The 20,783-nt window shown below is 38.1% G+C and overlaps 1 protein-coding gene across 4 annotated transcripts in view; it reads left to right on the forward strand.

Moving 5' to 3' along the window:
* The first annotated feature begins 13,667 nt into the window (after window positions 1-13,667).
* The window catches only part of LOC144968074 (AT-rich interactive domain-containing protein 1A-like), an 82,264-nt gene continuing 75,148 nt past the window's right edge, over window positions 13,668-20,783 (forward strand). For 2 of the 4 annotated variants that reach the window (XM_078906051.1, XM_078906052.1), the window contains exons 1-2: window positions 13,668-14,347; window positions 19,108-19,580. In XM_078906051.1, the coding sequence (XP_078762177.1) occupies window positions 19,140-19,580 (441 nt within the window). In that variant the 5' untranslated portion in view covers window positions 13,668-14,347; window positions 19,108-19,139. The remainder of the gene's footprint in view (window positions 14,348-19,107; window positions 19,581-20,783) is intronic. The other 2 variants (XM_078906053.1, XM_078906054.1) reach the window with 1 other exon arrangement.

Below are 20,783 nucleotides of genomic sequence, written 5' to 3' on the forward strand. Positions count from 1 at the left end.
AAGCTGAGTTTTTTTTTGTTGTTTTTCTTTTCGTAAGACCTATAAATTTATTGGAAAAACAACACAATACTCTCACTGATTGCAGGGGTTGGTATCGGTCGCGGCTTCGTGTCTGCTTATGAACAAAGAGGAACAACTCGTATGACGTAGCGTTGCCAATCTAATATATTTGAATAATCTCCCCTGCTCAAGAGTTTCTGGCAAACGACAAAATAATTACTGTATGTCACGTGCACTCCGCTGAGAGAATGAATAGCTGAAAGAAAACTAATGGATATATATATATATATATATATATATATATATATATATATATATATATATATATATATATATATATATATATATATATATATATATCTATATATATATATATCTAGTCTCAGTCTCAGTGGCCTTGGTCGAAGGGTGAAACAACATTCATCAAGAGATAATTGAATATTACATCCGTATCTTGAGAAACTGGTTATAGAAGAAGCAGCAGAAGGAATACCTGCTCCGTACCTACTGCCTTCATTAATAGTCGCTAGAGGGTTTGAAGAAGGCGAGTTCTTTTCAATAAAATATTAAGTTATTAATTGGTAAATATGACCATTTCATACGAAGGCCACATTCCTGCATTCAAATCATTCGTCTGCAGAATAAAAAATGTCAATTATCTCAATTATCCATTTTTGATTTAAAGTTCAAAAAGTGATACGTTTTCTTCTTGTTTTATCGGGGGGGGGGGGGGGGGTGGATTATTTAGGGTTTTTTGTTGTTGTTTTTTTTGGGGGGTGTTGTTTGTTTTTAGTTATGTTTTGTCTGTTTGTTTGTTTTTAATTTCGTTTTGATTTATCTTGTGTGTGTGTGTGTGGTTTTGTTTTGTTTTTTGTTTGTTATTTTGTTGATGGTTTTGTTTTGTTTTGTTTTTGCATTTTGTTGTTTTGTTTTTTTTTTTGTTTTTTTTTGTTTTTGTTTTTTTTTTTGGGGGGGGGGGGGGTTCTTGTGGGTCTTTGTTGTTGTGTTTATATATGTGTTTTGGGGGGTTGTTTTGTTTCCTTTTTTTTTTGGGGGGGGGGGGTTGTTTTTTGTTGTTGTTGTTTTGGGTTTGTTTCCGTTTGTTTGTTCTTTTTGTCTGTGTTGTTTGTTTTTTTTTATTTTAATTTTTTTTTGTTTGTTTGGGGTTTTTTTTGTTTTTTTTTTTGTTATCAGGCATGCAAATACTCGGGGCTGAGCGCATAAGACTGATTTGTCTAGAAACTGGTTCTACTTAAACTTAAATTGCCAACATTTAAATCGGGAAAGTAGTTGATAATAAAAATATAGAAGTTGGGGAAAGCTTTTTATATATGATGATATACGTATATATATATATATATATATATATATATATATATATATATATATATATATATATATATATATATATATATATATATATATATATAGATTGTGTCATGATCGTTTCATTAGCAGCATCGCCATTGCATCTAACTCTAACATACTACCACAATCGATTCTAACCTCAATAGGTGAAGCAAGAAAACCGTTAACCATTCATGTTATTTACAAGACGCTTGGAAACAGAAGCCTGGGGCGGATTGAATTTTCAAAAATTGTGAATGAATTTGGTTTTGTGTCAATGATATTGATTCGCGTTTTTGTTTTGTTTTTTCCAATGAGTTCCTCGTCGCCAAAGAGAAAAAGTACTGCCGTACTCTGGAAAAACAAATATTTAAAAATTTGGCCGGAAAACTCGTCCTTCAAATATCGATCGATTTAAATGACCCCTATCTTGGCAAAAACTCTCAAACCTGGGACTTCGCTATCAAACAACCCTCATTAGAATAAAAACAAACAAAACGGTATAGATAGTTTGAAGTTGACGTCACTTAGGTCTTTGTTTTTGCCATCCACGTTTATGAGTATTTCTCACTAAACTGCATTAACCAGATTATAAACGTTCAAGGTTACACATAGTTTTCTCTACGTATTGGTCCATTATAGATAGTATGCGCTTGGCTAAGGAGTTCACAACATTGCCATCCGAAGTATAACGCACCAACACACAAAACTATGTGTAACCATGAATGTTTATAGTCTAGATAAAACAGTTTAGTGAAAATTACTCATAAACGCGGATGGCCAAAAGCAATAACAAAGACCTGAGTGACGTCATCTTCGTTCTATCTATAGATAGAATGCGCTTGGCCAAGGAGTTCACAACATTGCCATCCGGAAGTATAACGGACCAACACACAAACCCTGTGTAACCATGAACTTTTATAGGCTGGTTAATACAGTTTAGTGAGAACAACTCACAAACGCGGATGGCAAAAACAATAACAAAGGCCTGAGTGACGTCATCTTCGTTCTATCTATAGTTCCGGATGGCAATGTTGTGAGCTTCTTAGCCAAGCGCATACTGTCTATAAATAGAGATAAATTAATGTTTGTGTCTTTTTGGACAGACTCAGTGTAAGATTTATATAAATAAAATGTCAGGGTTTTTTTTTTCCGCTGCTGTAAATGTGTAAAACGGCATTTTGCTACCTTTAATTATTTTAATCGAAGTCGACTATTCTTTATTTATCAACTCAATTGTTTGCTTATCTATTTATTCGGTTTGGGGTATGTAGTAACAGTAGAGATGGTTTGTGTAGCTGGTAGGGAGATTAATTTGTGGATTTTTTATGTATGTCATTTTTCTATTTAGCCATTCATTTATTTATTCATTCCTTTGTTGTTGTTGTTGTTATTTTGTTTTGTTCTTTGTGTTTTTGTTTGCTTTTTTTTTGGGGGGGGAGGGTTGTTTGTTGTTTTGTTTGTTTGTTTGTTTGTTTTGTTTTGTTTTTGTTTTTTTGTTTTTGTTTTTTTATTTTTTTTTGGTTGTTTGTTTTTTTTTTTTTTGTTTTTTTTTTTTTGGTTGTATTTACCTGTTTGTTTTGTTATTTTGTTGGATTTTTAATTTTTGTTTTTGTTTTGGGTTTATTGGGTTTTTCCTTTATTTTTCTTGTTTTTTTTTTTTTTTTCATTCACTCTTAATCCAAATACTCAAGTTCAAGAATCAGATGAGTCGGCATCCCGTCTCCTCAATCAGTCTATGTAGGAGCTTCAGTCACATTATTATTCTAGATTATTTGTATTACATTTATTATTATTATTATTATTTTATAGCGTGATGCATCGGCGTTGGAAATATAAATGGAAAACCCATGTTCCAATATAACGTCAATCGGGTACGTCCCCTGTCCCGGTCCCGGTCCCCGCCTACTTATTGCCCTAGACAGTGAGTGGTCGATGTGGATATTGATAAGATGTTGAATTGATACTTGAAATAACCTTAGTTAAACTATCGGCATCAATATAATTATATATATATATATATATATAATATATATATATATATATATATATATATATATATATATATATATATATATATATATATATATATAAAGAAAGAAAACCGGGTCGTTATGTAAGAAAATAATCAAGGATAGATAGGGGGAAGGTTGTGACGTCAAACTTTCTACTCTTCTGATTCCAAAATCATTGGAAGTGTGTATGTAACCAGTCCTTTGGAGGACCAATAATGAATAGGTTACGTATTGAATGATAAGAAGGCATAAATGTTTTAGCAACAGACTGTATAGGCAGGTTCTTAGGATTATGGGACGTAAAGAACTGGGGTGGATGATCTTAATTGGATTCAACAGTCTCTGATGTCACGTCGCCCAGCAACGGCGGCCATCATGGTTCTAAACAAAGAAAATCGGCCCTTTTTATTCTTCATGCTGGCTAGAACTTTTTCATATGTCTTGTGATCAGAATGTGTAAAAGTAATAAACATGATCAGATTTCTAATGTTGTTTTTTCCCTCTGGGTATGCTTTTATGCTCGTCGGAGAAATATTTCATAAGGGCGTCCGCCATTGTTCTTATAGTTTAGAGCCAGTTACTGAGTTACCATGCGTCATTACGAGGGAAGCGACGTCATGACTGTTGAAGCCTATTGACGACCATCAATATATTTTGACTAGATAATAAAGGCCATCCACTCTAAAACTGAAACCAGTTTCAATTACACAAGGTATGTATCTAGTCATCAGGAAGAGTGGTTTTACATTTCCAATGAGATTGGAACCAGTTTGTTTTGACATCACACTTTGTTCCTTATATTTAAATAGCACCAACTAATGTCAGCATAAATAGATGGGTTTTATTTGTGATCTTTGCGGTGGTCCAATCTCATGGCTAGATGGCTGCGGGTTCGATCCTCGCGTGAATCAATAGATAGTTCGAAGATGACGTCACTCAGGTCTTTGTTATTGTTTGTTTTTTGCCATCCGAGTTTATGAGTAATGCTCACTGAACTGTATTAACCTGACTATTAACGTTCATGGATACACACAGTTTTGTGTGTTGGTCCGTTATACTTTCGGATGGCAATGTTGTGATCTTCTTAGCCAAGCGCATACTATCTATAGATTAATTTTTTTGAGCAATATAAATTTTTAAAAGAAAATTCCCTTTATTCATTCCATAGGGGAAATTCGTCTCTAGGGTCTATATATTCCAAGGGAAGATTTGGAATAAACCAGGCGTGAGCCGCAGCGCAGCACCGCAAATTGTGCTAGGGCGAAGTGACTGCTCAAGGCCACACAGCGCAGCGGCGGGCGATCGAACTCGGTACCTTTCGGGTACGAAGCAAAGCCCGTACCGCTGAGCCACGCTTCCCAATAAAAACGAGAGTGGATGATCTTTATGACGACCATTATATATTTAGACTAGAAAATAAGAGGTCGTCCAATCTGAAACTGAAACCAGTGCAATAGGCTTCAATAGTCATGACGTCACTTCCCTCGTAATGACGCATGGTAACTTAGTAACTGTCTCTAAACTATCGGCCACTGGCGGACGCCCTTATGAAATATTTCTCCGACGAGCATAAAAGTGTATCCAGAGGAGAAAAACATTATAAATATGATCATGACTTTTATACATTTTGACATGTGAAAAGTTCTAGCCAGCATGAAGAATAAAAAGTACCCATTTTCTTTGTGTAGAACCAGGCTGCTCGCCGTTGCTAGGCGACGTGACTTCAGACTATATCTGGAAGAGTGGTTATACACTTCCAGTGAGATTAGAACCAGTTTGTTTTGACATCATAGAGAAATAGATTGGCTTTTTGTGTGATCTTCGCAGTAGTCCATTATCATTGCTAGATGGCTGCAGGTTCGACCCTCATGTGAATCAAATAGGTTAAGGGCCTTCGGCCAATGCAATGCACTATCACTCCGAGGACTGGGGTTCGAGCCCATCTTCCGTCTTATCATATTAGATTATTAAGAAACTAAAGCATCCTGCATAGTGCACGCTTGATTGCTGAGAAAGACAACAATAAGCGCATTAATAAAACAAGGAACACATAATTCAATTATTTTTAATCGAGCATACATATAGCGCAATATCCATGAAACGTGCTCAAAGCGGTTTACAAAGGGTCCTTGATCAACAACAACACGTAACATGTAGAACGAGAAATAACGCCTGTTAGGCGATATTACATTTTTTTTACCGACAGACTACGCTGTTATTGGCCAGATACTCATTTTACACTTGAGTACGGTGAGAGAATAAATAAATAAAATAAATAAAATTCCCTTTATTCATCCCCAAGGGGAAATTTGTCTTTAGGGTCTATTCCAAGGGAAGACTGGAATAACCTAGGCGTCAGCCGCAGAGCAGCGCCGCAAAGTGAGCTAGGGCGAGGTGACTTGCTCAAGGCCACACCGGGCGGGTGATTCGGGTAGGAAGCAAAGACCGTACCACTGAGCCACGCTGCCCCTTGTGAATGTGAGTAAAGAGCCTTTTCCAAGGACTCAACTGTGCGCCGAGGGAGGCTCGAACCCAGGACCTTCCGATCCGAAAGCGAGTGTCATACCACAAGACCACATAGCCGCACAATTACTCGGCAACGTTTGGATGACAAAAGGAGACCAAACTAAAAACTTACCAAAGTTGTATTATTTCAACACTTATGTATAGATCCGAATGGCAGACAGTGACCTTAACAGATAGTCCTCGAGAGCCATAAGGCCCATGGGGGGGCGGAGTTTATCATCTGAGTACGGTGAGAGAATGTTAGAAAAGATGGCTGCTCCAATGACTCAACCATGCACCGATTAGAGAGGGACTCGAGCCCATGACCTTCCAATCCAAAGGCGAGTGTCATACCACCGACGATACAGCCTCGCTAGCCAATGTATTTTATTATTGGTGAAATCTACTCACAAAGTTATGAACTGAATGTCAATGGGCATGATCTATATTAACTTTCCATGTGCTCGAGGTCATTGGTCACATTGCAAAATGTGGTCAAAGTGACCCACTTAGTGAAAAGTGTTCACAGCTTTTTGAATATCTAACATCACGATAGGTCATTTTATTCAGCTTGACACATGGGTATGTTTATAACATTTGTAAACAAAGCAACGTGTTTACATTTGTTAAGAAATGTCCAATGGCTGGACAGCAACAAATCATGTGATTGATGACCTGCTTTAATGAAAAGATGAATATAGATCGCTCCCATTGAGATTGGACCGTGGGAAAGGGGGGGGGGGGAGGGGTCTCTCTCTCTCTCTCTCTCTCTCTCTCTCTCTCTCTCTCTCTATCTCTCTCCCTCTTTTTTTTAAAACTAACTTGTCATATTATGAAACAAGGATAGGGTGAGTAGTGTTCGTGTAGCTAAACAAATTACTGCATCGCTCGATATAGATAGAATGCGCTTGGCCAAGGAGTTCACAACATTGCCATCCGGAAGTATAACGGACCAACACACAAACTCTGTGTAACCATGAACTTTTATAGTCTGGTTAATACAGTTTAGTGAGAACAACTCACAAACGCGGATGGCAAAAACAATAACAAAGGCCTGAGTGACGTCATCTGCATACTATCTATATGATATTGCATGCTCGAGTGAAAGGGGCCAGTGTGAGTGTGATTCCCTTTTTAAATGTGTGAGTAGATCACACAGAAATCAACAGAAGTAGAACACATGATCAGTTCCCAAAAAGTTGCTTTTGGTAATTTTAAAGTGACCATGGCTCGGATGAATAGTGCTAATAAACATAAACAAACCACTGTGTTACTTTTTGTTATCTCAACCACGGTGCACGCCAAAGTGAGAAGCGATCAGTTTTTGCATTTTTAAAATTTTTGTTTGTGAGTAGATAACACAGAAATCAACATATCAGTTCCCAAAGAGCTGCTTTTGGTAGTTTTCTTGTGACCATGGCTCGGATGAATAGTGCTTATATACATAAACAAACCACTGAATTACTTGATGTGATCTCACTCACGGTGCACGCCAAAGTGAGAAGGGATCAGTTTTGTTGGTTTTTTTTTTTTTTTAAATTTTGTGAGTAGGTCACACAAAAATCTTCACACAGAGCAGTTGAAACAGCGTCCTTCTGTCTCCGAATAGAGGTCATCATTCCATCTTTGTTACTGTTTTTTTCCATCCGCGTTAATGAGTAATGTTCACTAGACTGTATTAACCAGACAATGAACGTTTAAGGTTACACATAGTTTTGTGTGTTGGTCTGTTATACTTAAGGATGGCAATGTTATGAAGTTCACAACATTGCCATCCGGAAGTATAACTGGCCAACACACAAAACTGTGTGTAACCATGATCTTTTATAGTCCGGTTAATGCAGTTTAGTGAGCATTACTCATTAACGCGGGTGGCAAAAAAAAAAAAAAAAAACAATAACAAAGACCTGAGTGACGTCATCTTCGAACTATCTATAGATAGATTGAAGTTGACGTCAATCAAGTCTTTTTTTTTTTTCTTTTTTTTTTCTTGTCATCCACGTTAATGAGCAATTCTCACTAAACTGTATTAACCAGACTATAAACGTTTCAGGTTACACATAGTATTGTGTGTTGGTACGAAATATCCGATTGGCGTTGTTGTGAGTTTTTTTTATAGTAAACTCATAGCATCAATATATTTATCTATTTTAAAGCCGATTTGTTTAATTAATTTTTTGATTTTCGTTTTCAGCATTTATTTATTTATTTTTATTCACTTATTTGCGTGTCTTTTTATTTATATATTCATTTCTTTTTAAGTCGACGTGTTTTCATTTGCAGGTCTAATAACCCAAATAGTTATGGTCCTTGGTGCACATATTTGCAGGTCATATTACCGAACGCAATAATGGGCTTGCTTTAAGATTGTTGTAATGAACAATCTGTACAGTCGGTTTGAAACTATTTTCGTTACAAGAATGAGACGCTAACAATTGGGGGTATCAGACCTGCAAATAAGAACACGTCGTTATGGTCCCATTGTTGTAAAGGAACTCACACAACGCAAAATATTGTACGATTACAACGATGTTTAAAAAAGCGTTCGGTTATCAGACCTTCAAATAACTACACGTCAGTCATAGCCCATGCTTCATCATAGTGGTTGTTTCATGAGTGCATCTGTTTTTGTTTTTTTTCACAAATGAATGACGGTAATTTAAAGCCGCCTTACACTTTACTATGATTTATTTTTCAAGAGGAGGAAACATCATAAAAGATCCTCCCCAAAAGAATGCCTGCATTCCACAATGCCAGGAAATACTGGGTTCCCTCAAAGCGCCTGGAAATGGCAGGCAGCTCCAGAGATCACCGATAACATCGTCCTCCACTCTGTCCAGTTACTAAACTTGCAGGTGGATATGAAACAGTTCTTAGGGCGGAGGAAGACTTCCGAAGCTGGGTTGACGAAATGAATTTGGAGGTGTAGCCATACGCTACTACTACTATTTTTCTGTTTGATATTTATTGTGCGGATTGGAAAGCGAAAACCATAGTGCAGTCGTTTTGGTTTTGTTTGTTTGAGAACAAAGATGTGAGCAACGTGGAAAGGGAAAACAGATTAAGAGGGATATATGACATAGCAATAGCGGCACAGGCACTGATTTCCCATGTAATTAATGATTGCGTCAAGGAAAAGAACCACGAGGTGGGTATTTGTTTTCATAATAAAACATCATCAAGATACGAATAATCTTAGGCAAATGAACATAATAATAATTGAGCTTTTATATAGCGCAATATCCACTAAACGTGCTCTAAGAGCTTTACAAGGGGTCCCTGGCCAACAGCAGCACTTAACATGTAGAACAGGACATGACGCCTATTAGGCGAGATTATAATTTTTTTTCGAACAGAGAAAACGCTGTTAACGACCAGGTACTCATTTCACACCTGAGTAAGGCGAGAGAATATAATCGCAAAACTCTGGTCCCCAGTGTTTTCTCCTTGACTAAAGCATTTTACAAATTTTACAGTTGTGGATATGGGTAGGACAGTTATTGTAAGATTGCTAGAACAAACAGGACGCACAACAAGCGACTTGTACTGTGTAAAATAGAAATTTGGTTTCCGTGGTCTGCTGGGGGAAAATAATGACGTGTTGTGTTGCGTGCGTATTGAGAATGATAAATCCATGGAAATGCTGTATATAGGCCCTAAGTCCATATTTACTTTTCACGAGGCTTCATGGGTTTTGTGACATGCAAGTTAAGATCAATCCTATTGATTTTGTGTAAATTGTCAAAGCGTAACAATGAACAAACGAACTTGTATATAACGCAATATCCACTAAACGTGCTCAAAGCGTCCACTAAACGTGGTCAAAGCGCTTTACAAGGGGTCCCTGATCAACAGCAACACGTAACACGTAGAACGAGACATGACGCCTGTTAGGCGATATTTCAATTTTTTCCCCGACAAGGATTACGCTGTTAACGGTCAGGTACTCAGTTTACAACTGAGTACGATGAGAAAATGTGAGTAAAGGGCCTTTTCCAAGGACTCAACTATACGCCGAGCGAGGCTCGAACCCAGGACTTTCCGATCCGAAAGCGAGTATCATACCACAAGACCACAAAGCCGCACAATGAACATCACTATATTATTTATTTCAGAAAAGTGAGTGGAGCAGGCACTTATGTTGGTAACAACAAGATATGAAGTGAATAGAAAAGTGCCAGAAGACAATAGAGAATAAAAATTTTTCGCGGCGGTGGTGGGGTTTGAACCTGCGACCTTATTGGTACGACAACTCCGCCTGGCAGGTGAGAGCGTGGCTCTACCGTGTGAGCTATCCACGAACACAAAAATATTCGTTTCAAACTCAAAGTCATTACTGGATACCTCTCTCACCTACTTCTTGAGACCGCCGATTCATTCGTAAACCACCATCGCGAATAATTTTGACCAGCAGTTAAGCTTAATAGCCAATATTCTCAACACAAACATATAACATAGAAACGATTGAGACATTGAGTATGCTCCGGTGTATGGGGTGAATTTTAATTCAGAAAAGTGAGTGGAGCAGGCACTTATGTTGGTAACAACAAGATATGAAGTGAATAGAAAAGTGCCAGAAGACAATAGAGAATAAAAATTTTTCGCGGCGGTGGTGGGGTTTGAACCTGCGACCTTATTGGTACGACAACTCCGCCTGGCAGGTGAGAGCGTGGCTCTACCGTGTGAGCTATCCACGAACACAAAAATATTCGTTTCAAACTCAAAGTCATTACTGGATCCCTCTCTCACCTACTTCTTGAGACCGCCGATTCATTCGTAAACCACCATCGCGAATAATTTTGACCAGCAGTTAAGCTTAATAGCCAATATTCTCAACACAAACATATAACATAGAAACGATTGAGACATTGAGTATGCTCCGGTGTATGGGGTGAATTTTAATTCAGAAAAGTGAGTGGAGCAGGCACTTATGTTGGTAACAACAAGATATGAAGTGAATAGAAAAGTGCCAGAAGACAATAGAGAATAAAAATTTTTTTCGCGGCGGTGGTGGGTTTGAACCTGCGACCTTATTGGTACGACAACTCCGCCTGGCAGGTGAGAGCGTGGCTCTACCGTGTGAGCTATCCACGAACACAAAAATATTCGTTTCAAACTCAAAGTCATTACTGGATCCCTCTCTCACCTACTTCTTGAGACCGCCGATTCATTCGTAAACCACCATCGCGAATAATTTTGACCAGCAGTTAAGCTTAATAGCCAATATTCTCAACACAAACATATAACATAGAAACGATTGAGACATTGAGTATGCTCCGGTGTATGGGGTGAATTTTAATTCAGAAAAGTGAGTGGAGCAGGCACTTATGTTGGTAACAACAAGATATGAAGTGAATAGAAAAGTGCCAGAAGACAATAGAGAATAAAAATTTTTCGCGGCGGTGGTGGGGTTTGAACCTGCGACCTTATTGGTACGACAACTCCGCCTGGCAGGTGAGAGCGTGGCTCTACCGTGTGAGCTATCCACGAACACAAAAATATTCGTTTCAAACTCAAAGTCATTACTGGATCCCTCTCTCACCTACTTCTTGAGACCGCCGATTCATTCGTAAACCACCATCGCGAATAATTTTGACCAGCAGTTAAGCTTAATAGCCAATATTCTCAACACAAACATATAACATAGAAACGATTGAGACATTGAGTATGCTCCGGTGTATGGGGTGAATTTTAATTCAGAAAAGTGAGTGGAGCAGGCACTTATGTTGGTAACAACAAGATATGAAGTGAATAGAAAAGTGCCAGAAGACAATAGAGAATAAAAATTAAAAAAAAATTAAAAAATCTTGTTGTTACCAACATAAGTGCCTGCTCCACTCACTTTTCTGAATTAAAATTCACCCCATACACCGGAGCATACTCAATGTCTCAATCGTTTCTATGTTATATGTTTGTGTTGAGAATATTGGCTATTAAGCTTAACTGCTGGTCAAAATTATTCGCGATGGTGGTTTACGAATGAATCGGCGGTCTCAAGAAGTAGGTGAGAGAGGGATCCAGTAATGACTTTGAGTTTGAAACGAATATTTTTGTGTTCGTGGATAGCTCACACGGTAGAGCCACGCTCTCACCTGCCAGGCGGAGTTGTCGTACCAATAAGGTCGCAGGTTCAAACCCCACCACCGCCGCGAAAAATTTTTATTCTCTATTGTCTTCTGGCACTTTTCTATTCACTTCATATCTTGTTGTTACCAACATAAGTGCCTGCTCCACTCACTTTTCTGAATTAAAATTCACCCCATACACCGGAGCATACTCAATGTCTCAATCGTTTCTATGTTATATGTTTGTGTTGAGAATATTGGCTATTAAGCTTAACTGCTGGTCAAAATTATTCGCGATGGTGGTTTACGAATGAATCGGCGGTCTCAAGAAGTAGGTGAGAGAGGGATCCAGTAATGACTTTGAGTTTGAAACGAATATTTTTGTGTTCGTGGATAGCTCACACGGTAGAGCCACGCTCTCACCTGCCAGGCGGAGTTGTCGTACCAATAAGGTCGCAGGTTCAAACCCCACCACCGCCGCGAAAAATTTTTATTCTCTATTGTCTTCTGGCACTTTTCTATTCACTTCATATCTTGTTGTTACCAACATAAGTGCCTGCTCCACTCACTTTTCTGAATTAAAATTCACCCCATACACCGGAGCATACTCAATGTCTCAATCGTTTCTATGTTATATGTTTGTGTTGAGAATATTGGCTATTAAGCTTAACTGCTGGTCAAAATTATTCGCGATGGTGGTTTACGAATGAATCGGCGGTCTCAAGAAGTAGGTGAGAGAGGGATCCAGTAATGACTTTGAGTTTGAAACGAATATTTTTGTGTTCGTGGATAGCTCACACGGTAGAGCCACGCTCTCACCTGCCAGGCGGAGTTGTCGTACCAATAAGGTCGCAGGTTCAAACCCCACCACCGCCGCGAAAAATTTTTATTCTCTATTGTCTTCTGGCACTTTTCTATTCACTTCATATCTTGTTGTTATATTATTTATTGCGTTTTATGTTGCAATTATGAAAAAACATGTGCATTTGTCATACACAAGAAGGACAAGTCGTTTGAGACACAACCGGATGGTATACCATATACTTCAAGATGCCGCATTATGCCAAACCCAGAAACCCACGTGCCCTCCACTCTTCTCTATCACACCGTACACACCTATAGTTTACTTTAATGGAATACGACTAATGGCTTTGATCTATCTAGCACTGAATTGATAAAAGCGTAAAGCATTTGACGAGCTCACATATAATTATTTAGACTTAGACTATAAAAGTGGAGAATTGTATTATTTCAGACGAAAAAAAAGGGAGTCGATTTGATCGACTCACCAATAAGCGCGAGTGATGTAAGGGTGGTCTCCCTTTTCACCCTTGGAGCCCTGACAGTCATCGTCGATTGCCAACGTCCAACGTCTTTCATGTCCGCTCGATGCGCGCCTGAATTCTTTGCAAAGCGTGAACTTCTACGAGGGAGCAAGTTTTATAACGGGAACAGCCATACATAATAGAAGAAGTGAATACAACTCATTTAGTAACGAATAAGTTGGTTTTGAATGAAAGAAAAAACAATTCAACAATATTTTAGGGATCAACTATAATGCCAAAAACGAGAAAACGCGAGAAAGTTGTCAATTTGTGTAGAAAATTAAATATGAAATTTGGCCAAAGGGAGAGAATAAAGGTCGCTCGATAACATCTGCGAATCTCGAAATGCGTGCTGTGTTCAGCTAAGTAGGAAAAGGCCTCTGGCTGTTCCTTTTTCCTCCCCGCTTAATGAAAATCACAGCTTTGAATCATCGGTTTCGATTTAATTCATCTTCTTAAAATTTCTTTCAGATTATAAAAATACATAAACGACCTGGGAAAGAGATGAGTGGAGTTTTTAATCGTCGTTTGTTGTGAATAAAGTTCCGTATCTGTCACGGGGAAACGGGTATTATTGCATCGGTTAGGCAAAGGCAGAGGTCGGGGATGAAAAGTATGCTCGTGACGCATCACTACTCAACACAAAGTAAACCTCCGCTCAGTCAAGGGACAGAAGAAAAGAATTCCTAAGTACCGTGAAGCGGATGCTGTGTGCCAAAACAACACCAAACGAAAGTGGCATTTTTTCAGAACATTGACAAACCGAAAGTAATGGCAAAATTTGATTGTAAAACATTTTCTGATAAATGTCCTCTGTCAACACGCCTTTGCGGATGAATTCAAGCCTGTGTTGAAAAAAAAAACCTGTGATGTTCCCGCTTACAAAGTGAACATAATTTTTTTTACTTGACCATGCTGGTCGACAACTTTCTTTTTGTTTTGTTTTTGTTGTGACCCTGGTGTCCACTCGGCACCTTCTCTAAGACCACGTGTATTATTATTCAAGGATTATCTAAGTTTTAATTCCATCAAAGATTTCTCATCTAAGGGAGGAAGTACCATTCGTCAGAACAAGGCTCAACGGAACAGGGTACGTCATAGTAGCTATTGAGTTAGTGTGTTCTGTTAACGTGACTAAGACTAAAACTAAAAGTAAGCTGCTAAACTAAAGTAAAGACAACTCTCCCTAGAAAAGTCTGATATTTGCTTTGTTCTCGTCCATTTATTTGTAATGTCCACCTTCACCTTGCATTGTTGCCTATACTACTATATACCTTGACTTTTTTTTGTGTCTTCGTATTTACAATGCCACAAATATGAAAGCTCTGGCCCTGTTGCCTGTAGACTGTACTGTAGTCTGCACTTTGTTATACTGAATTTGAGTTCGCAATGTTGTAAGAGTAAGGTCCCGTAAGGATGGGAGATTTTGCTGGTTTAGGTATATGACTAAGACCATGTCCACCTGGATGGTAGGATTAGTATTGCTGATTGTAGTATTATTATCAATCCGGATTTTAGATACCCAATACAGTTTCAGTTAGCCTAGATCCTGTCACAGTCACACACAACCAGCAGAGCCTTTTTTCTGTACCACAAAGGAATGGAACAATCTGTCAGAAGAAAAGGTGACTGCACAAAGTCATGAACAATTCCTGACTTTTCAGAGCGCCTACAACTAGGCACACAATTTTCGCCTGCTTGATGGCATTGGCTGCCCTAACAAACCACGAAGTAGATTTTTGTCTCTTGCTCTTACTCTTACTATTTTATTGTAGCCATGCTTTTTTTTTTTTGGGGGGGGGGGGGGGGGGCTCTGTGGAGTGGTCATATTATTATGCTGCCTTGTTGCATCTTAAAGACATGAGGACTATATTTACAGCAAGATTCATTTTTAGTTTAGCATCATACAATTCCATTGATTTCTCTACTCGGAAAAGCGGAATGGATGAACACAGTATATCCTGTCGACTGGAGGTCTGGTTACACAGAATGTTTTCCCATCCTTTGGAGGACTGAATACACTCTGCAAATTGCAAAGCAGACTCTTTGATCACTTGACTTGATTGATCATGTGACTATGAGTCAATGGCACAGTGAATAGAACCAAAATTGGATGTTGTGCTGCATTTGGGAAGTATTACGAATGATTTCTTACTTTTCTTACTAGCACCAAGTCAAAGTATCCTAGGGCCAAGAGAGTCTTAGACTAGAAAATACTCATAGGAACGCTCACAGAGCCAGGGTCACATGGTGTATCAAGTCAACGACAAAGTTTCTACAACACCAAGGCTTTCTTCTGTTGTTACTTATTACTACTTTTATTTTGTATTTCATTTGTCTAACTTTGGCATGGAGGAAGCTTTGTCGTTGATTGAGGACATTGCCTCAAAAGACTTGGCAATCCCCAATATCTTATATGCATCCTTTTATTTTCTCAACAAGCTACCGCTGTTGGTAGTCTTTGATTTAAGTTCATTTGTCTTCTCCATTTAATTTTACTGGCCTAACTGTTTTTAATGATTTTGCTCTCTTGCAAGTTTTTACGTAAAATTTTGTTACTGATTTCGATATTTTACTTTATAATTGTTATGCCCTTCACTCTGGCTGGTGCACGGGCCATCGACAAATCCTGTCCATCTTTTCCTGCTCTGTACCATCTCCGTCCTTATTCAAATCCTCCATTAATGATAATGATACTGCCCTCCTCTGGCTGATTTCAAGGCTGCCCTGTTTTTCACGCACACTCTACATTGCTTTATGTTTAAACTCTCATGTGGAACAAAGCTAGCAATTTGGATTATATTTGCTCAATAGATGGTAATTATTGTAACTTGTTGGAATGATTTTCATCTGTAAACTTACAAGTCATTTATGGACAATGAAAGTTTTAATATTTGAATAGATCAATGTCACGTTTAAATTTTCATTTCTTGGATTTAAGATTATGAGCTTTTTTCAGATTTCAGGACCCTTTATACTGATGAACATTGCTAGTCATGTGTAAGGGTGGTGGATTTTGTTATGTCAATGTCAGAACGTAATGCTGACCAAAATGGGTTTTGACCACCAAAAGTGTGTCCTGATAGCTCAGTTGGTATTGGTAGTACACCTGCTTCGGATGCAAAGGGACTGAGATCAATCCTGGGTGAAGTCGAGATTTTTATTTTTACCCCCTTTCCACCCAGCAGTAATTGGGTAGTTGGATCTGTTAGATCTGGCTGGAGAGTGGTTTGCAATAGACTAGCATCCAATCCAAAGGGTGGTAAGCAGTCGCTATTGTCCGTTTCATGCTATAGAAGCTGGGGTAAACTTTGGTTTCACGGGCTTGGCGGCTCTGAGCAACTACCAAAAGCCCCTAGTCTGGGCCATTGGGCCTTGTATATCCTGGGGTCCTTTTACAGTCATGATAGTCCAATAGAGAAATTTACGTGACTGATTTATTTTATAACATAACACAACATGGCTGAAGGCTTAATTTATGGTCATAACCTTAAATGCCTTTGGTGTGTATTATACAAATTGATTTGTCAATGAATCTTCAAACTGATTAAAGAAAACATTACTGGTCGTATTGAAATCTTAGTATAATACAACTCTTGGTTAATCAAAAATTAATGCATTCTTTGTTTCAAATCTAATATCGTTCCACACAATTGAATAGTACGAAACATGGAAGATTTTTGTTTAAGATTAGTATTACATCTTGATATGCATATATTTATCTCCTCTTGTGAATGTTACGGTAAAGAAATGTATGAATTGTGATGTTTTGATATTACATGAGGCCATTCTTTACCCCCGTCTGCTTAATAAAGACAAGTAGCATGCTTCATTGGAAAGTCTAAAGGGGGAGGTTGGGATGTAGGGTTTGGTATAAAATGGACCATAGCTGATCATGGTTCTATTTCAAATTTTTACTGTCAGGATAAGCTTCTATGTATATGTTAATGTTTTAATGTGAAGGTATAAGAACAATGACCATCGTTTAGTTGAAATTAACTCTTTAACGACAGGTCAGATTCCCTTTTCCTTTAATCATCTCCATGGATGAAATTGTCTAAGAGCATTTGTTTTGCAATATGACCAACATAATTGAAGGGTAGGCTGCAGTATTTTCACTGTAGTTGAGTATCTGGAGATACAACTAAATTTTAATTAAGTGGTGCTGTATATGTATGCTCAGAAATTCAGTTCTTAGTTAGTTAATTTACAGTTAGAATGGCAAATACTATGTTTCTTGTATTAATTTATTTTCGGTCTGGATATTGGATTTTGAAGTCGATATTTAATACAATTGAATGAAGACACACACACACACACACACACACAACAGAAGCAAATGTATGGCTGTTCCGAAGGATCAAAATGGCTAGGTGGTCTTGAGGTATGACACTCGCCTTCAGACTAAACGCTAGGGTCATGTTTAGTGGATATTTTGATTTTTAGATGCTCATGTTTTTATTATGGACCAAGGAATGATGATATTTAATTGGATACGTCTCAGCCAAGCCAAGCTTTTGTGGATTTGGAAATAGCATTTGCAACAGAGATTTGACATTTACAGTCAGAATTAAAATGTTATTTTTGGTCAGACATGCCATGTGATTGTGAAGGTTGGACTATGAAGAATGAAGTAAGGAAAGAGCAAGTTTGAAATGTGATGCAATGAATACATACAAAAAGGAAGTGGTTTTTAAGACAACTTGGTATCTTTGGACATTTGGTCTGAATGGGAAAGTTTGAATTACTATGATAAGTAGCGAGAGTGAAGAACAGTCGTCAACAAGTCGAAGAATGACATGCTCTAAAGAGTTTTCAGTGAAAGCTCAGCTGGCTGAATTGACAAAGGCTAAGACTAAGAGTGATGTACAGCAACAAATTCTGTGAAGTCTCCGAAGTTCAGGACAAGCATGGGACCTAGAGAGAGACGTGATGATTTAAAAAAAAAAAAACATTTGCAGCTCTGATTATATGGATTACTGTTTTTGTTGTTTGTGTTTGTGTCTTTGAATTGGAGAGTTTTTGATATAAGGCCTTATGGCTTTCTTCTTCAAATAACTAATCTGAGTCATTCAGACTGAGTATTACTACTGTTGTGAATATCCAGAGGAAAAGGTTGGTTGAACTTTCTTGATTTCTTTATCTAGCTCTTACCGCTATTTGTGGTTCTGGAATCAGAGTTGGGTGCGTATTGGTTAGAGAGTTTTGCACTGCTTGATCTGACTGTGAGGGATATCTAGTTTCTGATTTTTGATGTCGCTCATTAGTGGTGCTTCAGTGAAAGTCTGTTTTACTATCAGTTTTGCATACCAATGGATGGCACAGTATCACAAATTTCTTGGCAAAGAGTTTGATTTTCTTTATATGAAATTTCACATCATTCTCGTGGCTATTAGATTTTTGTTGGCTGAAGAGTGACTGGCTGATGTTTTAAAACATTGTGAGAATGGTGTGTGTGTCATTTTGGCATATTGAGTCGTATTATTAGTGTGTGTGTGTAGTTTTATGCCTTTGTAGGAAACCTCGGTAATTTGGTGTTGGCAATCCAGATGTAGTTTGAAGACTTTATATCCATGAATGTATTCAGCTATGATTAGAAATGTATTTTTGCCTTTTCCCATATCTTTTTTTGCTTTTGTGGGGGGTCCTGAATGTTAAATGCTTTGTATCAGACTCCCAGTATAAATTTCAGACAATAAAGGGAATGTTTGGTGCGAACGGTATTTTTGTTGAGTGTGGTTATATTAGTAACGTATTTTATCTGTGTGTTTTCTATTGTTTGTGTGTTATTTCTCAAACAATCTGATTGAATCTATTTGTATTTCCCTGTTATATATCTGCCACAATCAGGATTGAATTGATGGAGTGATCTTGTGCAGTTTATGTCCACATGGAATATGTCATCAGCCACGGGACCCACAGGACCGTCACAACCATCTCAGGGTGGGGACGGCTTCGGCCAGCCACAGTCTAGAATGCATTCGCACGCTGGGCATTCGTACAACAGTGGTCCGCTCTCTGATAATACACCCACGCTTAATCACTTGCTCCAGTCAAATAGTGATCCTCGTCAGAAGACCACCACCGACCCCAATAACTCCTCGGGTGGATCCGCATCTTACAATAGGGACGAGTATAATGCCATGAACTCTGGAGGGAAAGGGGGGACTTATGATCCCTCCCAGTCTATGTACATGCAGCCCATGCATCATTCAGCACAACAAGTTAGCGGATGGGGGTCGCATCCGCGTGGAGGAGGGGGTCATCAGTATATGTATCAGCCTCAGGGTCCTGGTCCGGGACCGTCCATGTATCCTAGCCAGGTAAATTTTTGCACCTGAGCTTTTTGGCATGACATTTTGGTTGGTGGATGGACGTTTATTTATTCCCTTATTTTATATCAATATAATTATGTTCTACTAATGTCCGTTTCTTATGTGACGAATTGTTTTGCATGCTTTCATTCCCAGCCCTCTGCACTTCAATTTTATGATATTTATATTCACATTTTTATCATTGTTTCGTTTTTTCATCGCCGTTTTTCTAAAGTTTTTGGAATTGTGGTTGCATGAGTATATTTAATGTATTTTTGATAATATAATATTTTGTATAGTGGGAGCTTTGGTGTCTGTTTTATTCAGATTATCTTGCCCCATCTGAGGTGTTTTAAATTTTTTGGTTAAGTGGTTTTGACTGTCTCTGGTATGGTGCTTTTTTCTTTTTGTTTGTCTATGTATATTTTTATGTGTATGACCCAATGTCTCGAAACGGTATTATGCTAAGTACATTGATGGTATGCTCTTGGAATCTACATCTGATCCCTATTTGTTCCCAATTCCCCTTTGTCTAACGTTCTCTTGGGTGCTTTAATTGTAATTCTAGAACTTTCTACTATCCCATTGTCTTCCTTTTTACTGGCGCTGATATAACCTAAGTGTGTTGCAAGCGCCGTAAATCCCTTAAAAACAACATTTTATAATTTTACTGGGATCTGTTTTTTTATGTGTTAGCGTCAAAGTTCGGTAAATTTTTGCCTCTTTAATTGGCAATCCTGTAATAAGTGATGGAAATTTTGAAGTGTAGGTCTTTCGCAGCGTAGGATATTATATTTATTCTCCACTATAATGAATAGAGATTAGCCCCAAGTTTCAGAGTTGTGGCCATTATATTCATTCTTCTTCTTTTTCTTCTTCTTCTTCTTCTTCTTCTTCTTCTTCTTCTTCTTCTTCTTCTTCTTCTTCTTCTTCTTCTTCTTCTTCTTCTTCTTCTTCTTCTTCTTCTTCTTCTCCTTCTTCTTCTTCTTCTTATTAGTATTATTATTATTATTATTATTGTTCTCTATTGTGTCTGGTACTTTCCTACTCACTCCATTTCATGTTATTATTCAGCCGTTCGACCAGTGGGAACATTTGTTTCCTTGAGCACTACTACTAACAACTCGCTTGGCAGTTCACTGATCTATAAACGTAGTCTGGTGTCAAATTCGAGTGTCCAGGTTATTATGAAGGCTGCGGCGCGGCGCACCG

The sequence above is a fragment of the Berghia stephanieae genome, chromosome 3 (assembly GCF_034508935.2).
Source record: "Berghia stephanieae isolate SIO BIC M18660-M18661 chromosome 3, UCSD_Bste_1.3, whole genome shotgun sequence".
NCBI lineage: Eukaryota > Metazoa > Mollusca > Gastropoda > Nudibranchia > Aeolidiidae > Berghia > Berghia stephanieae.